Source organism: Gymnodraco acuticeps, unplaced genomic scaffold, assembly GCF_902827175.1.
Source record: "Gymnodraco acuticeps unplaced genomic scaffold, fGymAcu1.1, whole genome shotgun sequence".
NCBI classification, from domain to species: domain Eukaryota; kingdom Metazoa; phylum Chordata; class Actinopteri; order Perciformes; family Bathydraconidae; genus Gymnodraco; species Gymnodraco acuticeps.
In genome coordinates, this window is record NW_022990685.1 from 267,627 (window position 1) to 293,307 (window position 25,681).

The 25,681-nt window shown below is 40.0% G+C and overlaps 1 protein-coding gene across 1 annotated transcript in view; it reads left to right on the forward strand.

The window, feature by feature from the left end:
- Positions 1-25,681, forward strand: part of prdm6 (PR domain containing 6) — a 145,777-nt gene that overhangs the window by 105,954 nt on the left and 14,142 nt on the right. Inside the window, 1 exon segment of the mRNA XM_034230308.1 lies at positions 5,968-6,349. Within this exon segment, the coding sequence (XP_034086199.1) occupies positions 5,968-6,349 (382 nt within the window).

Here is a 25,681-nt window from a genome sequence, read left to right on the forward strand (position 1 = left end):
GTCATTAAGATCTGTGGTGAGTTTGTATTCACGTCACACTCCTCTGTAAATAAACACACCCCTTTATAAAGAAAGAAAACACAGACTCTGCAATGTTGCAAACTGCATCTGCATAATTCTCCCATTTCGATAATGCATTTCATGCGCATCCCAAACCATATTGATTAGCATTTTTTGTGATGTTTGTAGTAAAATGAATTAAGAGTTGGCGAGCGGCGCATAATGCAGGCATCAATAGTTCCGTCGGGCAAAATTACAAATGGTGTAATTATCCCCTCATAAGGTTATTAGAGGATCAATGGAGTCTGGTGGCCTGATGACAGAGGTGAGCTGATGAAAGATGGAAAATGGTGATGATGACCTGACTGCAGAAGGGCAGCACAGCAAGGTTTGAGAGAGGAGAAAAAATAGGCGTAATGATTCAGTTGGATTAGCTAATGGCATATCTTAAACAAAAGAGAATGAGTCAGGATGTACTGTGGATGATAGAGAAAGGAAATTGATAGATGTGGTGGACTGCTAAATACAGTAACTTTTTATACTGGCCCATCACAACTATCCCCTCAAGTCTTTTTTAGATAACATGCACTTTTTTGGAATATCCTACCTTAAAAGCTTGATTGGGTACATTAGCATGTCTCTGAGAGGTCTCTATATTTTTGATGCTGTGATGCTTTTGGATTGTACAAAGTCTGCTTAATAAATATATGCTTTTTGGTATGAAGGTTGTATGGTGGCCAACAGGTGCAAACGCACTACAATGGCCCAAAACACTTCCATGAGGAGAAACACCCTGTACTTTCAAAATGTATGCAAATGTAAAAACACAAACATTCACCAACATGGCGAAACATGCGCAGAGTTTACTAAAAGCGCACACAGCTGGGACTGGAGCGCTTGTTGAAGTTCGGGACTTAAAAAGTTGATCGTCACTGTCACTGTTGGCAGTTCATTTGTTTCATAATTGAAAGTGTGTAGTAGGGCAGCCCTCGTAAAGATGTTTCTAGTCCACCAATAGTCGTCAATTAAGGCGATTAGTCCACTTATCGTCGCACGTTTATAATACATTATGATTCTAAATGTATATATTTAAAAAAAGATTTTGCCCAAAATGGTTTCAGTTTCAAAGGCTGATAAAGAGCGTTATTATAACAGCATGGCTCGTTGTGCTTCACATAAAATATATAATAAAACTGTAATAATGAACCTTTGAAATATAAATTAAATGTAGAGAGCCATGAGAGTCACAGCACACGGACGCAGCTCCGGTAAGGATTCTTATTGCCTTAATCCATCCGCCTTACGCCCTTATCATGAAATTAAAACGTTATCGTTTTCTGAGGTCAGAATGATTATACATTATAGGTCTATATGTTGATACAAAGCCAGGCTACTTACTGTCTGACTCACTGCAGCTGTTTTCCTCCGAGTCTGAGAAAGTAACACACGTTGAGGGGATAATTAAGCTCTGTGTTTTGTTATGAAGCCGGCATTCAGGAAGCTGCGCTTTGATGGCGTGGATATGGAGGAGACTATTTGCCATCGTAGTTTGCATGTCACCTTGTGGGACTCGCCCTTTACTCGCTCAGAAAGATCTACACTTTAGATTTCCTGCCCGACCAAATTAACTTAATATACAGGCTCCGCTCTGAATGAAGTCTGAGGGGGTTTCCAGCTGACGCGTCATAGCACATGCAGCGAGGTTTATTTTTTATTTGTATATACTTTTTTTTTTTCTTCAACTAATCGACTAATGAAAAATTGCTCAGTTAAGACTTAATTAGTCGACTAGTGATTCATCAACTATTTGGGGGCAGCCCTAGTGTATAGTCAGTATATTTGAAATGGCTAGGTTAGCTATGTTAGCTAGCTAGCTTACAGCAGATCTGCAATAATATCAGAAGGAATCATAAGATCACATTGGTAAAATAAGCAGATAAAGCAGACATTTGAGGTAAGTTTCCAGTGACAGTTGGCCAACTTTACAATCCCCATCAACAAGCGCTCCGGTCCCAGCTGTATGCATCACTGTTCTAGTGTCCCTGTTGTGTGTTGAGCTTCTTGCAGCATTTTGTTTATGCAGCGCTCTTCATAACCCCTGCGCATGTGTTTTCAATGCCACCATGTTTGATATGGTTCAATTTCAGGAAGTCATCAAATACTAACCATTTGGACTATTGGACCGTAGCCATGGATATGGTTTAGGAAAGATCACAGCCATGGTTCCAAAAACCTTAACTATTATTTGAGTGTGAAACACATATTGTATCTCTGTTGTCCGAGAGAGGAAGTCGGCCTTTTTCACTTTCTTCCTGATCAAGCTAAAAAACGTATTTCCCCAAGTGGACAAATACAATACATTATTATTCTTATTACGTTTTCCAAACTAATTTAGCAGAATGAAAAGTGAAACCATCCGCAGTGAGCTGAAGTAAGACAAGCACTTTTAATGTCATTTCAAATTTGATGAAGGGTTATAGAGTCTTGGTCTGTCATATGGGGAAAAACAACTGGGTTCAAGTGAGGACAGCTGGTAACAGCTGGTTTACCCAAAATCGAATTACTCACTTTGATATGATTTCTTTGTTCCTGTTAATGTCATTGTACTTGACCAGTAACACTTTTGTATCCTAAATCTATCAATCTTATCTGCTTCATACATTTATCTTTCTTTATCAGGTTCTAATTTTAGATTTTTGTTACAAAGCACTTCATCAAAACAGACACAAACTGCCTCACAAAATAAATTAAATCATGACATGAAACACTAACCTTGACAATACAGTATACCTAATGCACAATAATGAAAACAATTCAAGTAGCACTAACAATAGTAGCATTTCTAGAAAAAAGTAGAAGTTGAGTAGCAGCAATAGCATTAGTAGACATGGTATTAGTGTTAGTTAAATGCAGATGCAATAATACAAGCAGAGGTAGAAATGGCCATAATTGGATTAGTAGTAGAGGGGAAAAAAGTACCTCAGATCATGTACTTAAAGGGGACCTATCATGCAAAATGCACTTTTTGATGTCTTTTATACATAAAGATGTGTCCCCGGTGTGTCAGGGAACTCACGCAGCGTCAGTAAATAAAATCCTCTCTCTTTTCCTCCGTACCCACATCTCTAAAAACTGGGCGACAACGGAGCTGATCCAGATTTGCGTCCGATATGACGTAATATCGGAAATGTAGGCTGGCTTTACACCCACGGCACTATCAGAAACGTTGCTATCAGAAACAATGCCCGACTGTTTTGGACGTAATATGGTCGGTGCATGTTTACATTAGCATCGCTAACACTCAGAGCTAACCTGTACTGGAGAGAGCATGTGTGTGAAGAAGCAGGAAATAAAAAGGAACTCACCTTGTGGTATAACCGGCAAAAGAGAAAGCCTTTGAGCTCCAGACTGTTTCAGAAATAATCCTTGATAATCCATGATATGGCGTTTCATCACCGCAGTATCTGCCGGTAGAATCTCCCGCATGAGCTCAGCCCCCTCCTTCTTTTTTTTTTATATCAATTTCTCTTTTTTTAAAGCTTTATACCCCAAATCAGCACTTTTGAAACAGGAAGTGAAATAGAGGGATATGAGGCATGGCTAGAATGGGTGATCTGTTTGGTATTTTGAGCAAAACACTTCATAGACATGTTTTTTATATATCTCTATATATCTGAGACCTACCTACCTGGCACCTATCATGCTATTGCCTAAAAATAGCATGATAGGTGCACTTTAAGTAAAAGTAGAACTACCAGTCTAAACAGACTCTGTTACAAGTAAAAGTCCTGCAATCAACATCTAATTCAAGTAAAAGTACAAAAGTACTAGCATCAAAATATAGATAAAGTGCCAAAAGTATAAGTACCAAAAGAGAAAGTAATCATCCATTTCAGAATAATATGTATCATGTGTTTTGATTATAAATATTAATGCATTAGAGTATGATTAAAGCTTGTGGTGGTAGAATAAATGCAGGAAAAGCAGCATTGTTAACAGTAGATGTGGCATTACCTTTTGTATTAGCAGTAAATGTTGCAGTGGGGCTGTAGTTTGAGAAACTTTTCAGTAATCAGAGGAACAGTATGTCCCTGTAACTGTAAACGAACAGACTCCAAACTGGACCCATCATTTCATTCATTGGAACCAGGAGCTGCAACTTGCCCTGGGCTAGCCAAGGAGACCTGGGGCCTCATTTATAAAGCGATATACGCTCAAAAAATGGCGTACGCCAGTTTCTACGCAATGTTTGCGATTTATAAAATACTAACTTGATGGGAAAACGTGCGGTCCTCCACGCAAACTCTAACCCATGCGTACGCACTAAGCACAAAAACGGGAGAGACGAGAAACTGCGACACCGTTGGCAGAAGGAAGAATGGAGAGAAATATGTGGAAATAATACCATAAATAGAACGTTACCTCTCATTTATCATATGAAGAATTCATGTTCAAACATTGATTAAAGCCAATCTTAAAATGATTAAACAAACGCCTGTTTGAGACTCCTCAGTGCACACAAAAACATAACTTGGAGAAATAAATAAATACGGATATGTTATTTAAAACCACCTGGAATATGTTGTGTTAATGTTATGAAATGTTTTCTCATAAATGATGCGGTAAGCAGGAGGACAGAATTACGTCTAAACTGACGCCGTGTTGCATTTCTATAGGTTGTACGAGCATGGTTTTATACTACCATGTTTAATCGTGTTTTATGCCGTTTGCCAAGACTTGATAAGTCGCTCGTAAAACACAGGAGGTATGGAAGCTAAGAACACCATATGTGGTAAATTGTACAGCTAATATAACACAACACATTAGTTGTATTTCCTTTAACTGGTGGATATAGAGTTGCTGCAGTGGAGACGCTGCGCACAGCTGATCGACAGCTGGAACACAAACCACCAAATACAAAAACATAATTCAGATCCAGTCGTCATGACTCCACTCCGGAGGGATTCCCCGATCACTTCTTACAGTCTCTCATCAAGGGGGGGGTCTCCTGTCCACGGTACAAACACACTGCCTGAGGAAGGCTATGTGTATTGTTTTTGTCATTAACCTTTTTCGGGCCATTTATTTATTTATGTTGGTGACGATCCGACCTCCATGCTGCTACTCTGGTTCAAACTGCATCCACCAAACAATATGATTTATCTCGACCTCCCCAAAATAACCCACATCTGACACGGTGTGAGATGTCTTTTTTAGCTGTTCTGTCGTCATTTCCTGCGATCTTCTTCATGCAGTCAGTCAGAATGAATGAATGGGCGTTTCTTTGACTATTTATAGGCAAATATGGGCGTTACGTGAAGCCCGCAAAAGCTGCACCGCATTTCGAGTCGGTTGTGATTTATAAAGGGAAACCGGCGTAGGAAGTGCCATACGCACTTTCCTTGCCGGTACGCAATGTTTGGTGAATCGGGAAGTGGCGGAAAATGTATGGACCTATTTTTCGGAATCCTACTACGTAAGCAACCTTCCCACGTGAATCCTACGCACGGCGTTATACATGAGGCCCCTGGCCTCAGTTTGGACGAAGTAGCTTTTTACCAGGCCAAGAAGGCTGCGCTGGCCTTGTACCCAGCTTAGTCCTTCAGTTTTTCCTGGGATTCATTGGTCTGTCCCACGCCAAGTCAGGTAAATGAAGAACTGCTGAACCAGAAGAACTGCGGAACCGAAATAACTGAGTCGTATAGACTCTTTATTTACCTTTTATTCGAAAATGTAATGGGTTCAAAATATAATCGTATTAAAATAACACATATTACATTAACGTTTGAGTTCCTAGCCGAAAGCATTCTTGCCCATTTTGATAATCATGCTAGTGGCTAATACATAAAAAAAACATTTGGTTTTCCTTACTTTAGTGGACTTTTATTTTTGAAAGCCTTGCTCAAACACTTGAAACCACCTAATACCCGCATAACTGTTGCAATTCTGTATTTTCTTTATCCCCAGTAAACGTCCCAGCCACAGTGGTAGAAGCGATGACCAGGCAGGAGTCCCTTCAATCCTTCAGCAAGAACGGCAAACCTTCCTCCTCCTCGTCTTCCTCTTCGTCCACCCCCTCCACCGCACACATGCGCTCCATGGTCTTCCCCCATTCCCCCTGTCCAAGGAATTTCTCCCTGTTAGACAAGGTTGGGGTTGGGCTTTCCTCGGACTCCAGTTTCGGCCAGTTGGGGTTAAAGAACCAGCGAGTCCTGGCAAGCCCGACCTCCACCAGCCAGCTGAGCAGTGACTTCAGCGACTGGCACCTGTGGAAGTGTGGCCAGTGCTTCAAAACCTTCACCCAGAGGATCCTGCTGCAGATGCACGTGTGTCCGCAGAATCCAGACAGGTAAGAAAACATCTATTGAGATGTTGGCGTCCATCTTTATTAACAAAATAGTTGGAGGTTATGTTACCTCTGTATGAGCAATGTGAATCCTAGATAAACTTATACGGAACATTACCAACAAATTGCCCAAGAAGATGGTGTTCCCAATGTTTACCATCCACCTTTTCCCACTCAAGCGTATCAACCTGAAACAGTATTTGTAAGCGTTAGACTGGTAAATTGTATTGATTAGATAAACAATTCCTGCTCAACTGTTCGCTCCAGTGTGAGAATGAGAAAGACCTGATGATTTAACTTCCTATCTACACCACTTTTTTTTTAGCTCCGTAAAATGAAAAGATAAAAACCGGCTCAATCAATTTTGTTGTACTCAAATTAAATATTGTCATATGAGTACATACCATTGTATCATATTTAAGTTTTGGACTCCATAGTTCAAAATTCTGAGTACAAACTTTGAGACAATAAAGATAATAATAATAATTTTAAAAAATGAGGATGTATTGGATTTTGACTACTAAAGAGTACATCAATCAGTGTGTGGGAGAGAAACTCCCTCTAGAGCAGTGGTTCTCAAAGTGGGGGGCGCAGAGGCATGCCAGGAGGAAAAATGGTTATACAAAAAAAAAAATCATAATTTGAAAAATTATTGATTTTAAAATAATATGATGCAGTACTATTACGTCTGGGTCTCTGTGTTTCATTAAAGCTCGGCTCTGTGTGTGTGTGGAACGAGCCATTTTGTGTGCGTGAGCGAGAGAGAGAGAGCGAGCGCACCGGTACCGGAGATCGTTGTTGTTAGCTTCTGGTGCTAGCGAGCTACGCTAACGGATATAAGGAGTTTTTTCAACAACAAAGTGGAGGAGAGCTCTCCTGTCAGACTGAGAGACTCAGTGAGCTAAAGGACTCTCTCAGTGTTATCTCAGTGGGTCTCAAATGTTTTGGTCACCATTAATGGAAACAATTATTTCCGAGTCACACGTTTATATGATCATTATAGTTATAAAAAAATAAGAGGATACATGAAAAACAGGTATGAAATACTATATGATATTAAAAAAAAAGAATAAAGTTTAAAAGGGTGATTTGTAAAATATCCATAAAGAAAAAGTAAATCTGTTTACAGTTCTGTTTCAAATGGGTGCTGAGAGATGTATCCATAGATCTCTTCATTTTGCTCTCAACGTGCACCAGATTGATGCTTTTAACTTCAATATTTAAAAATAAATCTTCCCGAGAGAGCTTGCCCCCGGACCTATGTGAGGTCCACACACCACCTATACAAATAGCACTTTACCCCTGCTTACACCTATATGCCGTGAGCTGATTATCTAGCCTTCATTGTAACAGTTGCGGTACACTGTGTAGACAGTACACTGTGTATGTGCGTGGGGATTGTTGCAGTAGAAAGTTCCACTGTAGCGACCAGTACATTAATGGGAAACCCTAAATGTTTGAGCACCCTCTATGAAACGTCAAGCTACCCCACAGCACCCCCAAAAGACATCTCTGGCGCCGCCACTGAGCCTGACTATTTGTGTTATTATTTTTTTCTCCAACAGAAAACGTTTGAGAACCACTGCTCTAGAGGGAACTTTGGGATTTTAGCCTTTGCAGACCATTTATATTCACACAAACCTAATAACACACTACAGGAAAGGGAAAACCCCAAAAAGCACAATAGGGCCTCTTTAAGAAAGTGTTTTGAATACATGTGATATGTATTTACAACATTGGAAGCCACTCTTACAGATTTATACAAATAGCCTATTTAGACAAAAGACTGAGAGACTAAGATTGTTTCCTATAACTTGAAATGACTTGAGGGACAATTCAATTGTTTCTTAAAGGTGGGGTAGATAATTTTGGAGAAACCAGCTCGAGTGCGCTAGAATTTGAAAATACACAACCGAAAAAATTCTGCCACTTCCTTACAGAGCCCCTCCTCCAACACACACGAACGCACACATGACCAATGAGGGCATGAGATAAGTTTGTGCACAGATGGAAGGCTGACAGGCCGGTAGGCCATCCAATCATTTTAGCCGGTCCGGCTAAAATGATTGGTCGTGCTTTTTACAGTACTACGGCTTCCACAGATGCATTTTTGTATATATTTATTGTCAAAGCACTTAAGATATTCATTGCTATCGGGATGTTAAGAGCATTCCATGGAATATAACAAAAAGTGTTTCTGAAATAAATTACATACCCCACCTTTAATTTAATTATTTTTGGTAGGAAAACAAAATGACAGTTTGATGAGGGAATTCTTTTTTATTGCCATTAGTTCTTCGTGAGATTGATCCTGTTGGACTCAGTACTAGTGAACCCCTCACAAGTACTATGAAGTACTTTCTGTGTACTTTTCCAACAATCCTCTGTCAATGTCCCCTCCTGAGAACAAGAATGCATGTTTCTCTGCTATTTTGAATAAGTGTTAAAAAAAAACCTTTCTTCATGAGACTGATATTGTTGGACAGAGTATTTTAAGAGGATGGTAGACATGATATCAGCAATACTTCCAGTCAGTACTCCGGCAGCAGCATTTGTACCCCTTGGAAAGTCTTTAGAGTCTGGCCTGGATAGCTGGTCTATCCTTCAGCACACTGACACACTCTGTCACTCTTGTTGGCCTCTTATGAAGCTGCTGTCTTTTAATATATAATTATTTCTCCGCTCCAGTTCATTCCTCGCAGATTCTTCCATCAGTCCCAGTCATTGCATGTCAGTCAATAGCTTTGAAAAATGTGTCCAATTCAACTAAATGTTTTTTTGTGAGTGAAGGCCAGAGCTAAATTATAGATTGTTTGATTGTGTAATTACAAGGTGAGAGAAAATAAATCCACATCCTCCTATGAAACGTATTTTATTTCCTTTTCTTATACTGACTTGCATTAGAACATTTGCATGTTGAACTACATGCTGGATATCTTCCCCAGCCTCAAGGAAATACAATAAAATAAATGGATTCATAATTTTAAAAAATTGATACAAATGTATAAATTAATAATGTTGTGTGCAAACATTTCAAATTTAAATATAAAATGAAAAATAAGTTTACTTTTGAAATGATTTCTCACAAAAACCTTTCTAAATGATAGTAAACTATTAAAAAAGGTTTAGTGAATATACGTTTTTCTGCCTAAAATAGTTTATTAAACGTAAACTATATCAAACACCACATGCATGGCAGTTAACCCATTTGTGCCCGCTATTTAAATTGACTTTGGTTAGTTAATACAAATATTTATATTTATAATTGATGCAGTCTTACACTTTTTTTAAAAATACTGTAAATGAAGAATATTTTTTAATTGTCTGCACAGAGTGCCCTAATTTACAGCAGTTGAAAATATTTGTGGAAGGATAAATTCTTCATGGGCTTCAATGGCTCTCTCGTAAAGGGTGTTTTATGGTTGCTTGTATTATCCTCAGATAGTGGTTTGTTTAAATAACTAGTGACATTTTAATAAATATTGCAAAAAAGGGCTCCAAAAAAGGCATATATATATATATATATATAACCTGGCCGGCTTAGCCAGTATGTATTTCTTCAAGCACCACAAGATTCAGAGTTTATAAAGTACAATTCTGGGCCATAGATTGTGTCATTTCTCCAACACATACAGTACAAATGCCTGTTTTTGAAGCCTTAAAATGGTGCAGGAAAAGGACTTTACATTGTATTATACTTAAAGACAGGACTATTCAGTTAAGAGAAGAGAAAAAGGAAAGAAAACTGTTATAATGGGTGATGTAACATTAATGACAGACATAATATGAGGTCCTTGGCACTCAGACTCTAGAGGGGTCATTTTGTGATCATGGGGCATCACCCTTACAGCATCAGGACAATATCATAGGGAGTCAGACACTGGAAGTGTGCTGGAGGCGTTGACTGGGACTGATGGAAGGATGAGGCTGATGAGACTGAAGAATCTGTGACGAACTAGCGGCTGAGAAATAATCATATATTAAAAGACCGCAGCATCATAAGAGGCCAACAAGAGTGACAGAGTATGTCATTGTGCAGTCTACCATCCTCTTAACAATATCAGTCTCATGAAGAAAGGTTTTTTAACGCTTATTCAAGATAGCAGAGAAACATGCATTCTTGTTCTCAGGAGGGGACATTGACAGAGGATTGTTGGAAAAGTACACAGTAAGTACTTCATAGTACTTGTGGGGGTAGTTTCAGTAGTACTGAGTCCAACAGGATCAATCTCACAAAGAACTAATGACAATAAAAAAGAATTCCCTCATCAAACTTAGCAGAAGTGGCTTGATTTTGTTCTCAGCAGGGGACTTTGACAGAGTATTCCTCAAACAATACACAGTAAAAGTACTTCAATGTATTGTAAGTAGTAGGCTAACTAATACAAAGTCAAACAGTATCAATTTCATTAAGAACTAATGGTAAAATTATATTGTTATCACTCATCAAAGATAGCAGAAAAACATGCATTATGTACTATGGAGGGGACTCTGACAGAGGATTACTCACAAAGTACACAGCAAAAGTACTTCATTTTATTTCTGGTAGAAGTCAAATTTAGAACCGAGTCCAAGAGTGTCAGTTTCCTTAAGAACTTGTGGTAACACATATTTGTATCACTCGTCAAATATAGCAGGAATGAAGAGCAGCTGATTTGAAAAACAAACTCGAGAGACGGCGGAGTGACCGTAGTGCAGAACCGCTGTATAGTTTTAAATCTCCTAACAATGTTGTCCATTTTAGACACATGCTTATTATATTTACAGCCCTTAATAACATCCATTTTCTGGGCTCAATATGTGTCTTGGCCGTTTTCGTTGTGATCGCTAAATTCCCCTTGTTTATAATAATCGCCGTTCCTTCAGCAGGATACTGTAGTGATTCAAATGTGATTTTAGCAAACGAGTGCTTTTGTTTTTAAATCACTTCCGTGAGTTTGGCCCCGCCCCTCGCTCCAATGACCATTTACAGTAGTAAGGTAAAAAGCAAAAACGCCTCTCAGACGCTCTTCCGTTTACGTGTCTAATAAAGAAAAACAATTGGACGGTAGATACACGGATTATTTTGTAATATATTCACAAACACTTCTATTTGCATCAACATGATGGACATGACACAGCATTCAAGTTCAAATCTGTTGTTGCAGTTTTTCAGAGGAAGCCGGTGAACCAGACATTTGATTTAGTAATTTGTTATTTGGTTGTCTCATCATCACACCGTTTGTGTGTGACAGAAAGTGGGAGTTAGTGGGTAAGAGTGAAGAGAGAGTAAAAGTGTCTGAGTGTGTATAACATCTGCCAACTTAATTATATACAGCGGGGAGGGAGGAAGAAGAGATGTGATGTGTGTGTTTGCATTAGTGTATGTGTGTCGGGGGGGGAAGGAGGATGTATTGGACATTATTTGCTTAGCTTTATTTTTTGCAGGGAGAGTCCGAGTAGCGTATAAATCAACGCCGCGTGTCAGTGAGAAATACCTCGCCTTACGGTGACGGGGCCAGGAAAACAGATGCCACTTATTCAATAAACTAATACTCATAGGGAAGAAAAATGTGAGCTGGATATGGAGGGGGGAAGGAGGGTCGATGTGGAGCTGCCTGTCACTAGCAAGGTTTTATGGGACAGAGGAGCAGATCAAATTCAGCTGAACAAGCCAAACAGGCCCAAGTCCTGAAGCTCCGAGGCCCATCTGTGCCTCACACTCATGTCGGGGTCTGGGTTTAGACTTGTATGCCCATCAAAGCTTCACTCTGCCCAAAGGCCCGCCCCCTATTCAAGCACTCCTCCTGTTGTCAGGCCAGACAGCATCTTTTCCTGGACTAAGACTGTGGCTGGGAGGTGGAGTGGTCATCTACCAATTGGAAGGTTGGGGGTTCAATCCCAGCCACTGCAGTCAACATACCTACACTATGTATCCTTGGGCAAGATGATTTATTCATATTGCTCCCAATGACATGGCCAATTGTGTGAATGTTAGTTCCCTGAGCTTTCCTTGTGTGAATGCTAACTATTTGTATTTGTAAAGACAAGTGGTAAAAGTGGTATATAAATGCAGTCCATTTACCATTTGAACTACCACCTAAATAATATTAATAATGATAATAATAAGCTTTATTTGTATTGCAATTTTCATGCACAAGGTGCAGCTCAAAGTGCTTTAACAAGGCACATATCACAATTAAAAATACAACAAGAGTACATGATATAACAGTTTAACACTTTAAGAGACGCAGCAGGAAAAATGTATGATAATAGAAAATAAAACACGATAAAATAAATAGTGATCTTTCTCGGTAAAATTAAGGAAGACTAAACCAATAAATATGATCAAATATAAAAGCCTATTCAATAAATACATCAATAAATGGTAGTGGGTTCTCCTCAGACCTAACGTTGTCAGTCAGAGAATTATTTGTCTTCTTTGTCATTGTAATCAGAAACACAGTAGGGCAAGCTGCAAAATATTCTAAATCTATTCATGTACTAAAAGTGATGCAAATCCAAACTTGATTGTATTAAAAATGGAAAAGGATGATGGGAAGTTGTTGAAGAAGTGCAATCAAGTATTCTGAAGCATATATTTAAACTAAGAAGTATATGAAAACCTTTCAGTAACAGCTCTAGTAAATATGTCCTTTATTAGTGTTTCTAAAGCAATCAAAACACATATTGTGTACAAATTCAACCTCACAGCTCCATGGACCTGAGCGATAGATGCACCATCAGAAACTCTGTAGAACACTACAGATGTCTTGCTTCAACTTTCAATCTTGAATTAGTGTCATCTTGTTGAATATAAAGCTAATTTGCTCAATGACAATCACTGGCTCACTTATCATGAGCCAGCAGGCTGTCATGGTGGCTATTTGTCTCTTGGTTACCCCAATGAATGGGCGATGACATGATTGGTTTACATGAGGTTATATATTTGGCTCTTATAAACTTGTTGTTTTTGCAAAAATGTGTATTCAGGAGTTCGTTCAGGAGGATCCTATTGGAGGTAGTAGTTAAGGGAGGCCTTTAAAGTCATTGAGGAAGGATTCAGAGTCTTGTATGGAGTTCAAGTTGTCCTTCAGGAGGTTCTAGCAAACATTTAGTAGTCCTTAAGCTATTATAGTCATTGAGGAGGATCATAGGGTTCTATAGATTAAAACTGTCATTTTAGAGTTCTACCTTGCTTACAGATGGTTTTATCATACAGCTTAGTTGAATACTCAATTCTGATCTGATCCATCAGGACACTCTGCTATTTTTAAATAGCAGTCCGCTGATAGGTTTACCAGACCATTGCTAAGAACGTTCTGATCTAAGGACCTACAGTTATATCAATGCTCAGAATAGACATTTCTATATATATGGAGTGCACAAAATGTTGGATTCATGATGGCTTAACTGTCCCCACTAAAGAAAAGAACAGGAGAACAATATAAAAGAGAAAGACAAGAGGTTTAAAGACTATGATCAAGCCGAAATCAGCAGAAGGCAGACAGAAAGTTACACTAAAGGGAACATGTTTCGGGCTCTGGCACTGACAGTAACTTGAACAGTTACATGGCAGACAAACTCAACCAATACAACCATCATATTAGGTTACCCTGCTATCATTGCAATACAATCATTGTTTTATGATTTATTTACTGAACAGCCGTGTAATAAGCTGGATGGTGTTTTACTAGTGGATGTTAATAGGTATTTTCTGTGTTTCTAAAATGCCTTTTCGGTGGTTTTATTTCACTTTGATGAGGTTTAAGGGTTTTGTTTTGGTAGTTAAACACCCAGTTCAAGGAGCATTGGAGCTGTTAAACCCTTTATGTTGTTTTTTACTTGACTGTAATTAGTAACCAATATAACCTTTAATGGAACAGGTCTCAGTCTTCACACTTTGAATTAGTATTTCTGCTCTTTGAATAAAGTTGCTTGGCTTTTCTTTTTTTTTTTTTTTTTTAAATGTATAACACTGCCCCTCCCTCCCTCCCTCTCCATTCACACTTATGTATTGATGTTTACTTGATGGGAACATTTGGACCTGAAGACTGATGGCTCTTTACATTAGCCTTGAAAAGCCTCTTTTCAGCTCCATCTCTTCCGGTTAGTTTTTTTCGTTGACAATTTCTTTTTCTAGACTTTTGTGACATTTTCCCCTTGTATGTCATTGCAACATTATCCATCATAAAAGGTGCAGTTTGTTTATGTCAATGGCTGCTTTCGATTCTGTTTTAAACCGTTGTCGGATTTGGGACACTGTGAAAGTTTTGATGAGTGATGAATCGTAAAAACATCTGAACATAAACGGACTGCATTTCCACTTACAGGTTTGACATTACAAAAGCAATGCAGTATAAACTACTGCTGTGAAAGAAATTAATAAGCACTGCTTTTATGATTGATGTGTTTACTGCACTGTTGTTTAAAACAGCTTTTGGTGCTTTTACTGAAAACAGGGTACACTTTGATCTCCAGTGTTCACAATTCAGAAATAATTCTGGTGGCTGATGTTGTTTATTACTCAAGCATGTGTATATGGATTTAATCACGCTTGTATATCAAAGGAACGATAGTTTACAGCTGGTTGAAAGTGTCATCACAGAGTTGACTTTCAGTCAGACAACTCACATGTTCCTTTAACATGTTTATTAGAAGCAGCATAGTTGAGTTTGGCGACTAGGCTCGGGCATCATCACTCCATAGATATACAGAGCACGATGAGTGATGATCAAATAACTAACCCCCGAGCCTACAGGTGGAAGCTGGGGTGGTGGTGGGGCAGGCAAGCAGCAGCAACGTAGAGGTAGCTGCAGCAAAGCAGCAGCAAGCAATGCATGGAGAGAGATCTGGCAGGTTCAATAGAGCGGCATATTAAGGAGACTCTGTTTGGTTGGTTGTAGAGTGGCAAGGGGGCGTTATGTATGAATGCAGCATAAGTGCTCGAGTTGACTGCCTGAACTAGCTCGCAGGCTTCGCCCGATTTCAGTCAGACAACTCACGTGTTCCTTTAACATGTTTATTAGAAGCAGCATATAGTTGAGTTTGGCGACTAGGCTCGGGCATCATCACTCCATAGATATACATAGCACGATGAGTGATGATTAAATAACTAACCCCCAAAACTGCGTGGAGATTAGATACTATCCCCCAAAACTGCGTAGCCCGAGCCTGACGCTGGTGATGTAAGACTGATAAGTAGAGGGCCTGGCGAGCTGCCATGTGGCCATTCCCCCTAAGCACAGCGGCTTTAAGGGGAATATACTACTAAGTGAGACTGCTATGTGTAGGCCTGAGGAATAGCCCAGAGCCGATTCTTCCCTGAGCACAGCGGCTTTGAGAGGAATATACTACCTATATATGCTACCTAATGAAACTGCTATGTGAAGGCCCGGGAACAGCCTGAAAAGCCATCCCCCTTAAGCACCGTGGCTTTGAGGGGAATATACTACCTAGTGACTGCTATGTGAAGGCCCGGGAACAGCCCGAAAAGCCATCCCCCTTAAGCACCACGGCTTTAAGGGGAATATACTACCTAGTGACTGCTATGTGAAGGCCCGAGAACAGCCCGAAAAGCCATCCCCCTTAAGCACCGCGGCTTTAAGGGGAATGTACTACCTAGTGACTGCTATGTGAAGGCCCGGGAACAGCCCGAAAAGCCATCCCCCTTAAGCACCGCGGCTTTAAGGGGAATATACTACCTAGAGAGACTGCTATGTGTAGGCCTGGAAGTGACCAGTGCCGACCTCCCCCCCCCAGCACCGCGGCTTTGAGGGGAATATACTACCTAGAGAGACTGCTGTGTCTAGGTCTTTGAGGCAGCGACAATGAGCTTTCCCCCCCAAGCATGCAGCTATGAGGGGAATATACTATAACGAAATAAATATAATCTAACCCAGCAACTACCTGGTATGCAATAATAGAATTCTACAGATATACATCTTTGAACGTTACTCATCATCGAGTAGTGCAAGAGCTCATGGTTGTTTGTGCTGCAAGGATCTCATTCATGTGAGGCATGATATAGCGCTGGTGGGCAGAAGATGACCAACGGCCCAGGATACTCAGTGTTGAGGTAGGCGGATATAGAGCTGCGGTTGTGGCTGTGCAGATTCTTAAACAGTGGGAATAGCGATCTGGGGCAGATCGCAGCTTAGGCAGAGATCACGTAGCTTGGAGGAGAACCCTCGTCGTTGGGTTTGCAGCCATCGAATAAACATGGGTGGCGACCCATGTGTCAGAGGGCAATGATGCGAGAAGTTCAGCATGGAAGATAAAGGACAAAGAAAACAGTGTTAGTTTTAGCAATGATTATTCGGGTTCCTTGACTCCCCAAACAGAAATGTCAGACATTGAATGTTTCAAAACAGTGTGTATATTTGATCTCCAAAGTTAATTCAGTAAGGGTGAGATTATGCTGAGGATTAAAAGGTGAGAGGTCTGTGTATATTCACCACCTGAGAAACCAATAGAAAGCTGTAACAACTGCATCTGACGTTTATCAATGTATAGTGAAACCCCTTTGCCTGAACTTATACATTAACCTTTGCACGGGTGCAAAGTTAAGAGGCAGTCTTTATCATTGCGTGGAGGACGTGCCTTCTTAAGGCCCTTGAGGAGCAAATTAAGGAACTCTAGCGTGGCTTAATACTTAGCACTTGAAGATTGCAGGATTCGAATGAAAATACAATTAATGCATGAACAACTATTATATCTATTGCATAAGTACACAGAGGAGGTTGGGACAGAAGAAGATAAAGTACCAAGCTGAATTGTATGCTTTGAGTCATGCTCTTGGTTGGAGGCAGAATATGGGAAATCCTTGAGGGCTTGACGTGTAGATCCAGAGTCATTTGGTTGAACGCAGGGCATGGCAAGCTGGTGGGGCAAACCACTCATTGTGAAATCCCCCGAACCAGCAGAAGGCGCAGAATCTGTAAGTAACTAGAGAGGATCTGAGGACACCGCAAGGTCATTATAAAAGAATGAACATAACCTTCCACTCGTCGCAGAGGGGCTAAGGACCAAAGATCTGAGCAATAGCCATCTCTAAGATTGCATTCATGCCGAATAGTCCGCGTCTTTACACCAGACGCAAGTGTATTACATTGTTTCATTTGCAGAAGGTTGGGTTTGCGTTCACCCAGGCAACCTCAAACAGACTATGAACTGTAAACTAAAGTCATTGTACGGAGATGCTTTTTCAACAATTGGCGGGACATTAAGCGGATAAAATGCAGATCCCAGCTATTTCTACAGTAGCCTGCATCATGGAGCATTGGCAGGTTATTTTCATACTGCTGTTAATCTGGAGAGTGCATCAACAGACTCTGCGGCCAGCGCATAGGATTATAAATCGGACAACGTGCATTAAAAACATTATAACACATAGACGTTATGCAGTGAGGAGGTTTCACCGATGACAGGTGGCTCTGATGAGATTGTACCACTGCCTTTTCTCTGTACACAGGGGACCAGTGAGGTAAGCAGTCACCAGAATGAATGCATGACCCTATAGGTTACTGGATGTTGCACACAGCATAGATAGCAAAACAAGCGATGACGCACAAATAGTTGTTTCCCATGTTTTGATGCGGACTACGTCACACCAGCAATGAACCTCTCCAGAGTTTTACTAGCGAGCGACCCGAGGCCACCTCTGTTAGGCGGAGCAGAGGTATCGGACTGCTTCCACACCAATCCAACTAACCGCATCAAGGGGTTAACGCTACAGGGACCGATTCAATAGTACTAACCAAGCAGGTGTGAACGTGACCTAAGACTATGGTGCCTTAAGGTTTGAACAGAAAGGCTAGCGCTTGTCCCTTATAAATATAAAACATCTCTTTTAGAGAGACTACCAGTGGGAGACCATAATTGAAGGCAGTAATCAGTATTGAATGTATTACAAGTCTAATATGTAGTATGACATAGAGCACTTTGAACATTTGGAAAGGCGCTAAATAAATAACATTAATTGTAATTATGGCTGTTCTGATGCGGGACAGCTTGTCTGGTGGCAGTGAAGCTTGCATCAGCACACTATCGAGAATGATACCGATAATTCTAGACGTGTGGAAGGGCTTCCAGTTCCTGTTCTGAAAGAGGTAGGCCTAGCTGTTGAAAAGTTTTATCTGGGAAAGTTAACAACTAGGAAATGGTTAAAAGATGGACACCAAGGGGTGCTTACAGGTGTCAAAGAAACGTGGGCTACTATGGAAACCAAATGCACATTTGATTGTAAAACCTTAAAATATATATGCCACAGAAGGCATATGGGATGTCTGCTTTCCCTGCCATGTCATCTACAGAGCAAAGAAACGGGAAAAATCTTTAGTAGTTAATAATACTCTTAACAGAATAATCGTGAGGAACTAACGGCTCAATAAAGAAACGTTGCTAGAATAATTCCTCCTAGCACTAGGCTAGGGGCCTGTCGTGTTTTTAAACGTTCAAATAGCAGCACGTGTAATACTCCTGGCTCCTTCAGTGCAAACTTCAGTCTTGAGTGCAGGTTTCAACAGACATGGGTCCCTGGGAGCCAGCATAACCTGCTAAGAAACCTTGATTTAAGCCTGTGATAAGGTCATTTGACGAACATCTGTGATTAGAAAGAGCTTGGAAACGATTTGCAGCATGAAGCCTCCTAAGGCACACCCAGAGAGGGGCAGATATTGCAGGTATTGCAGGTTAATTCCTGTGAGGAAAAATTCTTCTTTGGTAGGTGATTAAATGTACATGGCCGCTTGGCAGAGAATGATTCATGGTATTCATAGAAAAGACACTTAAGGAGATTGAAGTCTAAAATGATGGTCAAAAATGTATCGAGCTTCCCTTCATATTCACGTGATGGAAATTATTAATTTATTTCCGTTTTTAATTTCATTGATTTATAGTAGGCCTAGTATAAATACTTATACACATACAACTTCTGTATAATTGCCTCAAATATGACTTACTGCAGGCCAAATATTTCCATAATAAAACATTGCTTATGCAGAATAGTATTATATACCTGCCAGGATGCGATTCCTAAGGAACTGCTGCTGCAAGGGCCGGAAACAAGAACTCGTGGCTGGATCTGGGACTCCAATTCCCAGAATCCTCGGGAGTGTGACGTCAGTGGCACAACGTGGTTGAACGCGGAAGTAGAAACATTTGTTTACATTGCAGGTAGAGGAAATCGAGTTTGTTCACGGGAATATATCGTGCAATTAAAGGCTTCAAGCGCTGATTTTACTTCGAGAAGGTAGGACAGGATGGCAGGTACTTTGGGAATGCCGGAGTCAGCTTGCTCCTGCCTTTTTTGGTGTTTAAATACCCACCGACCGAGAGACAGTGCGACTCTTAGCTGACACACAAGAGAGGGGTTGTTACCGGAGCTGGCGTAGAATTCGGGACTGCCTCTGGCCCAAAGGATATTAAAAGTAACTCCAGATGAGGACGGAAGGGACACCTGAATTTGTGTCGTGCGGGAGCTGTGGCTCGTTCCAGCGGCGTTTGAACCATGCTCTGAGCTAGCCTGTGTTTCGGGAATGAGGCATTTATTACGGCTTCTTGCTTATGATGATTCGGTTCCAGAGTCGGAGATTGCAATAGACATTTGCAAGGACAGCACCGGCAGGCAAGCAGCAGCAACATGAAACACAGCAGCAGGAACATGAACGCAGCAATAGCAAGTGAACGCAGCAGGCAAGCCGCAGCGAGGTAGAGGTAGCTGCAGCAATAGCAGCAGCAAGCAATGCATGGAGAGAGATCTGGCAGGTTAAATAGAGCGGCATATCAAGGAGACTCTGTTTGGTTGGTTGTAGAGTGGCAAGGGGCGTTATGTATGAATGCAGCATAAGTGCTCGAGTTGACTGCCTGAACTAGCTCGCAGGCTTCGCCCCATTTGTGGAGGAATTCAATGTTAATTTAGTCTTTTGTTTGAACCATCTAGCAATGCCTTGTCAATGATTTGGCCCAGCACACGGTTCCTCTGTTTTTCCAGTGATACAGTTAAACATTCTCCATTACTAAAGACTGCAATAATCCCACATGAGTAATGGAGCATGTTAAATGTTGAACTCCATCACTGCACAACTTAAAGAACCCAGAGCTGTGATAATTGACAGGGCAAGAACTTATCCAAAATATAAAACTGAAGCTTTTGATATGGCCAGCATTCATATGTCAATACATTGTTTTTATATATAGATATATACTTTACCAAACAGAGGTTTTAATTGTCTTTATATTGTTTATGTTTGCTGTAGCTTGTGCTCCTATCCACAGGGACTAGTTTTAAGTCAAATGGGAGGATTTGACCATATGCAGAATATGAAGAAATATTTAGGCTTGATTTGGGACAATTTCCAATTTTGATGGTCAGGTATGTTGTAAAACGTTTTCATTTGAAGCATTCAGCATTAGTTATTATCACACCTTCTGACAAATAAAAAGTAACCTAAATCAGCTAACTATGTCTATGATATAACAGTGCTAAATTCAACTTGAATTGCATTAGTAATAAGCAATATAACAACATGGTTAACATGGTTTGTTTTTAAATGTACTAACAGAGCCATTGGTGTTTGTTTAGCGAATTGGAGGTTCATGTTCTCTTTTGCAGTTACTTTTGTGTTGGAGCGCTGGCCTATAGAACCGCAAGTGTCACATAGTGATGTCACTATGTTACGGAAGTAAATATAAGAGTCCAATGGAGACGTTTCAGGCAGGGGGGGGGAGTGTGTGGGAGAGGGAGCTTTGGGATTTTAGCCTTTGCAGACCATTCAAATGCACACAAAAGTATATAACAAACTACAGAAAGGGAAAACCCCAAAAAGCAATGGGAAGAAAACGCAAATGGCGGTAAGAAATATACATTTGGTAAAATAATAAAATATTACAAGCTCCACATGTTTGAGTACTTAAAGGTTCCCTCAGAATATCCTCAGTTATAAGACAATTGTATTGGGTTTGCTATTTTCCATTTGACCTTTGGGAAGTCAGACTGCTTTCTAACTTGCAAATGAATATTGTATTCAACATTAATCAGTTACATCATATTAAATGATCACTAATTATCCATTGTTAGATTTTGTTTGTTGAAGCATGCAAAGTGGATGTCACGTCTAAGTTTGACCTTCATCATTGTGTCCCTACGGACATTAGCTGACAATGAGTTTGTATTGAACGTCTTCTGTTGAGTCCAATTAGCCTTTGATCAACTATCATTATCTCCTATTTAGTTGTGTTGTGTTTTCATTATAATACACACTCCTACATACAACATTATAGATCAAATACAAACATGCATTAGTGTCTTTCAAGTGAAAGCAAATATAGAAATTATAGTAGAAAGTAGAAAATTGTATTGATCAAATCTAAATATACTGTATATAAAGACTAGGGTTAATGCAACATTTGATTAGTTTACCTTAGATTAGATAAACCGTATTTTTCCCAAATTGGGCAAAACCTTTTTTTTACAGCAGCATGTACACAATGTAAAAACATTGGGAAAAGTTATGGCAGTTTTTTATTTAAAATGTAAATGCAGTGAGTATGAGGTCAATGTGTTCAACTTGTTTAGGGCTATTTCAAGGGAACAACAAAGTAGAGTCTGGTTAAATGACATTACATGAAATATACAGATATTGGTAACAACTCTGATATTTAAAAAAATATATATTGATAACGATCTGGCAATCTTATGTGAATAATCATTCGTAAATAATCACCTTTTTCTATCCATTCTCGCTTTGTCAATCTGTATTCAATATGTAAGTACTGGAAATCTGATCTTTTGACAGTCCCAGACTAAAATGGTTTTAGACGAGTGTTTCTCCGATAACTTGTAATTAACAGTGTCAGTAATGTGTCCACATTGAGTGAAATAGAATAGTACCTTCTCCAGAACTGTGCTGTAGCACAGCCTTGCTTATCATATTTTACTATGACATAATGTAAGTATATGATGGACTAGTTGCTCATGTAGTTATGTCTCAACATATAAATGATTTGTTGATTTTAAAATGCTTTACGTTTTAACATCATTGTTGTTGCTATTTGAGCTGAAGAAAAAACATAAAAACCTAATTTAAATGTTTGCATTTCAGGCTGAAACAAGACTGTTGACATTTGGTAAATTAATCACCCAACAGTGAGGGCATATTTGCATCTAACACTAACACAGATGTGTTGAAAAATGACTTTATTCTTTTTTTTCCAGTGTGTAGCCGCAGGAGCAACTAATAACGATCCATCACTGTGATGGACGGGCTTGTAAAACTCCTTCAAAATCTATTTTTATCTGCCATGTTTGCATTATAATGAAAAGTGTTTTTGTCTTGCATCAGACTTAAAGAGGACATGCACATTTCCGGGTTTCATATTTGTATACTGTGACATGTTAACATGCTTTAATGTTCAAAAAGCTCTTTATTCCTGAAATAAATCAGAAAATGAGCATAGGTCCTTTAAAACAAAGAATATAGCAAAAGTCCCATATTTTAATATTGACTACATTAATGTATTAAAACGTTTACAAGCTCCCTTGATGACAACAATTCCCCCTCAATCTTCACCACCCCACCTCCACCCTAAAAAAAGAAAAGGCTCTTTGATGACATGGCATGGTTCTTATTCGAGGCTCATTTGATGAGAACAACTGGTTGATGAGAGGGCTTTATGTGAGCTTTCTGCTTTAATAGGTTGGTCGATATAGTCAAGAGAGAGAAGGAGAGTGAAACAAAAGAGAGATGGATGTTTGGCGGAAAAGAGAGAAGAGTAGATGAAGGAAAGAGAGTTTAGCGTGTATGGGGGTCCACCAGTGATTCTATTTGTGTTTGGATGTCCGCGCACATGAACAGTATATGTGTGTGTTAGTGTGTGTGTTTAGAGAGCCATTGATTGTGTATTGACGAGGCGGGAGCAGTGATTTATAGCTGCTGGTCTCGGGGGGAATGATGTCTTCATACACAGGCGGACAGACGAGTCGTCCTTTCAGCGCAGATATAACTCCGTATGGATTAGACCCACTCCATGCGGGTCAATCAACACACTTCACTCTGCATCACTGCATGCTGCAAACAGACGCACACACACACACGCACACTAATCCACTGAGAACAAGTCAAAATATAATTCAAAGCACACAAAATAAAAAACCGTAATTTCTAAACCATAGTGTTGTTACCTTGACTCAGTTGTCTCAGTACTCTTTACCACTGGAATAGACAATGTTCCTGTTCTAGTCTAGAAGTATTTATTAACCTCTGTATTTAAATGATAAAGAGATCTAAGATTTGAATTCCCATTAAACATAATTTGGAGTTTATTAAAGGGTCCCTATTATCATACTTGCCATTAGGGGGGTGCTGTGCTAGTGGATCGCCGGAGCTGTACTAGAGTAACATTAACATGCTTATTGTAGTTGTAAGTGCACTGCCTTGTGGCCTGAAGCACCATCCTTGATGGAGCATATGTGTGGGCTGGACCTGTATTTTACAGGAAAGGAGTGAGCGGAGGGTAGAGTTGTCGATTCTTGTTCTGTTTTCTGTGATATATCTTCCTCACCCTCTCAGACTTTCAGTTGTGCGCGCTACTAAAGAGACGTGCTACCATGGAAATCAAACAATGGTGTAGCTGTATTAAAGTCAGAGTGGAAACAGTCCTGAGTAAATCTGATTTAGTCAGAAACCGGGAGAAATGCAGGAGAAATGACCCCGGGAGGAAACCGGGAGAGGGCAATGAAATCGGGAGTCTCCCGCGAAAATCGGGAGGGTTGGCAAGTGTGCCTATTATGCTTTTGGGGGGGTTTCTCTTTCCTGTAGTGTGTTATATAGGTTTCTGCAAAAGCTAAAATCCCTGTGTTACCCTATGGCCCTAGAACCACGATTTAGTCGGCCAGAAAAAAGGTGAAAAAGTAGCCCCGGGCCAAAACTAGGCCAAGTGGAAACGCAACCAAAAACGGGCCCCGCACGGCTCGGCACGCTTAAAGCGAGCTACCCACTGCAGTGGAAACGCGCCATTAGTGGTAGACCAAGGCAAGGCAAGGCAAGTTTATTTATATAGCACCTTTCAACACAAGGCAATTCAAAGTGCTTTACAAAAAATGAAAAACATTAAGAAAATGGCATTTAAAATCAGTCATTAAAAAGAAAAGATAATAAAAGAAACATTAAAAGAAAAAATACATGAATAAAAGTTACAGTGCAGTCTAAGATATGAATAGTTCAATTAAAAGCAGCGGCAAAAAGAAAAGTCTTCAGCCTGGATTTAAAAGTAATCAGAGTTGCAGCGGACCTGCAGGTTTCTGGGAGTTTGTTCCAGATATTTGGAGCATAATAACTGAACGCTGCTTTACCATGTTTAGTTCTGACTCTGGGGACAGAAAGCTGACCAGTCCCTGAAGACCTGAGAGATCTGGATGGTTCATAATTTAGCAGGAGGTCAGAAATGTATTTTGGGCCTAAACCATTCAGTGCTTTATAAACCAGCAGCAGTATTTTGAAATCTATTCTTTGACACACAGGAAGCCAGTGTAAAGACTTCAGAACAGGAGTGATGTGATCCACTTTCTTAGTGTTAGTGAGGACTCGAGCAGCGGCGTTCTGAATCAGCTGCAGCTTCCTAATAGTTTTTTTAGTGAGACCTGTGAAGACACCATTACAGTAGTCGAGTCTACTGAAGATAAAAGCATGGACAAGTTTTTCCAAATCCTGCTGTGACATTAGTCTTTTAATCCTAGATATATTCTTTAGGTGATAGTAGGCTGATTTAGTAACTGTTTTAATGTGACTGTTGAAACTCAGGTCAGAGTCCATGACTACACCTAGATTTCTGGCTTTATCTGTTGTTTTGAACATTGCAGACTGAAGCTCAGCGCTAACTTTTATACGTTCTGACTTGGCTCCAAAAACCATTACCTCAGTTTTATCTTTGTTTAATTGGAGAAAGTTCTGACACATCCAGTCATTGATGTGTTCAATGCACTTACTCAGTGTTTGAATTGGAGCATAGTCTCCTGGTGAAATTGTTACGTACATTTGTGTGTCATCTGCATAGCTATGGTAACTTATTTTGTTGTTTTTCATTATCTGAGCCAGTGGTAGCATGTAGATGTTAAAGAGAAGAGGCCCCAAGATGGAGCCTTGAGGAACCCCACATGTCATATTTGTCAACTCAGATGTGTATTTACCTATAGAAACAAAGTTGTTTCTGTCCTTTAATAGGATTCAAACCAATTTAGAACTGTTTCCGAAAGTCCCACCCAGTTTTCCAGTCGGTCTAGTAATATGTTGTGGTCAACAGTGTCAAACGCAGCACTGAGATCTAATAATACTAACACTGAAGTTCTGCCACTGTCTG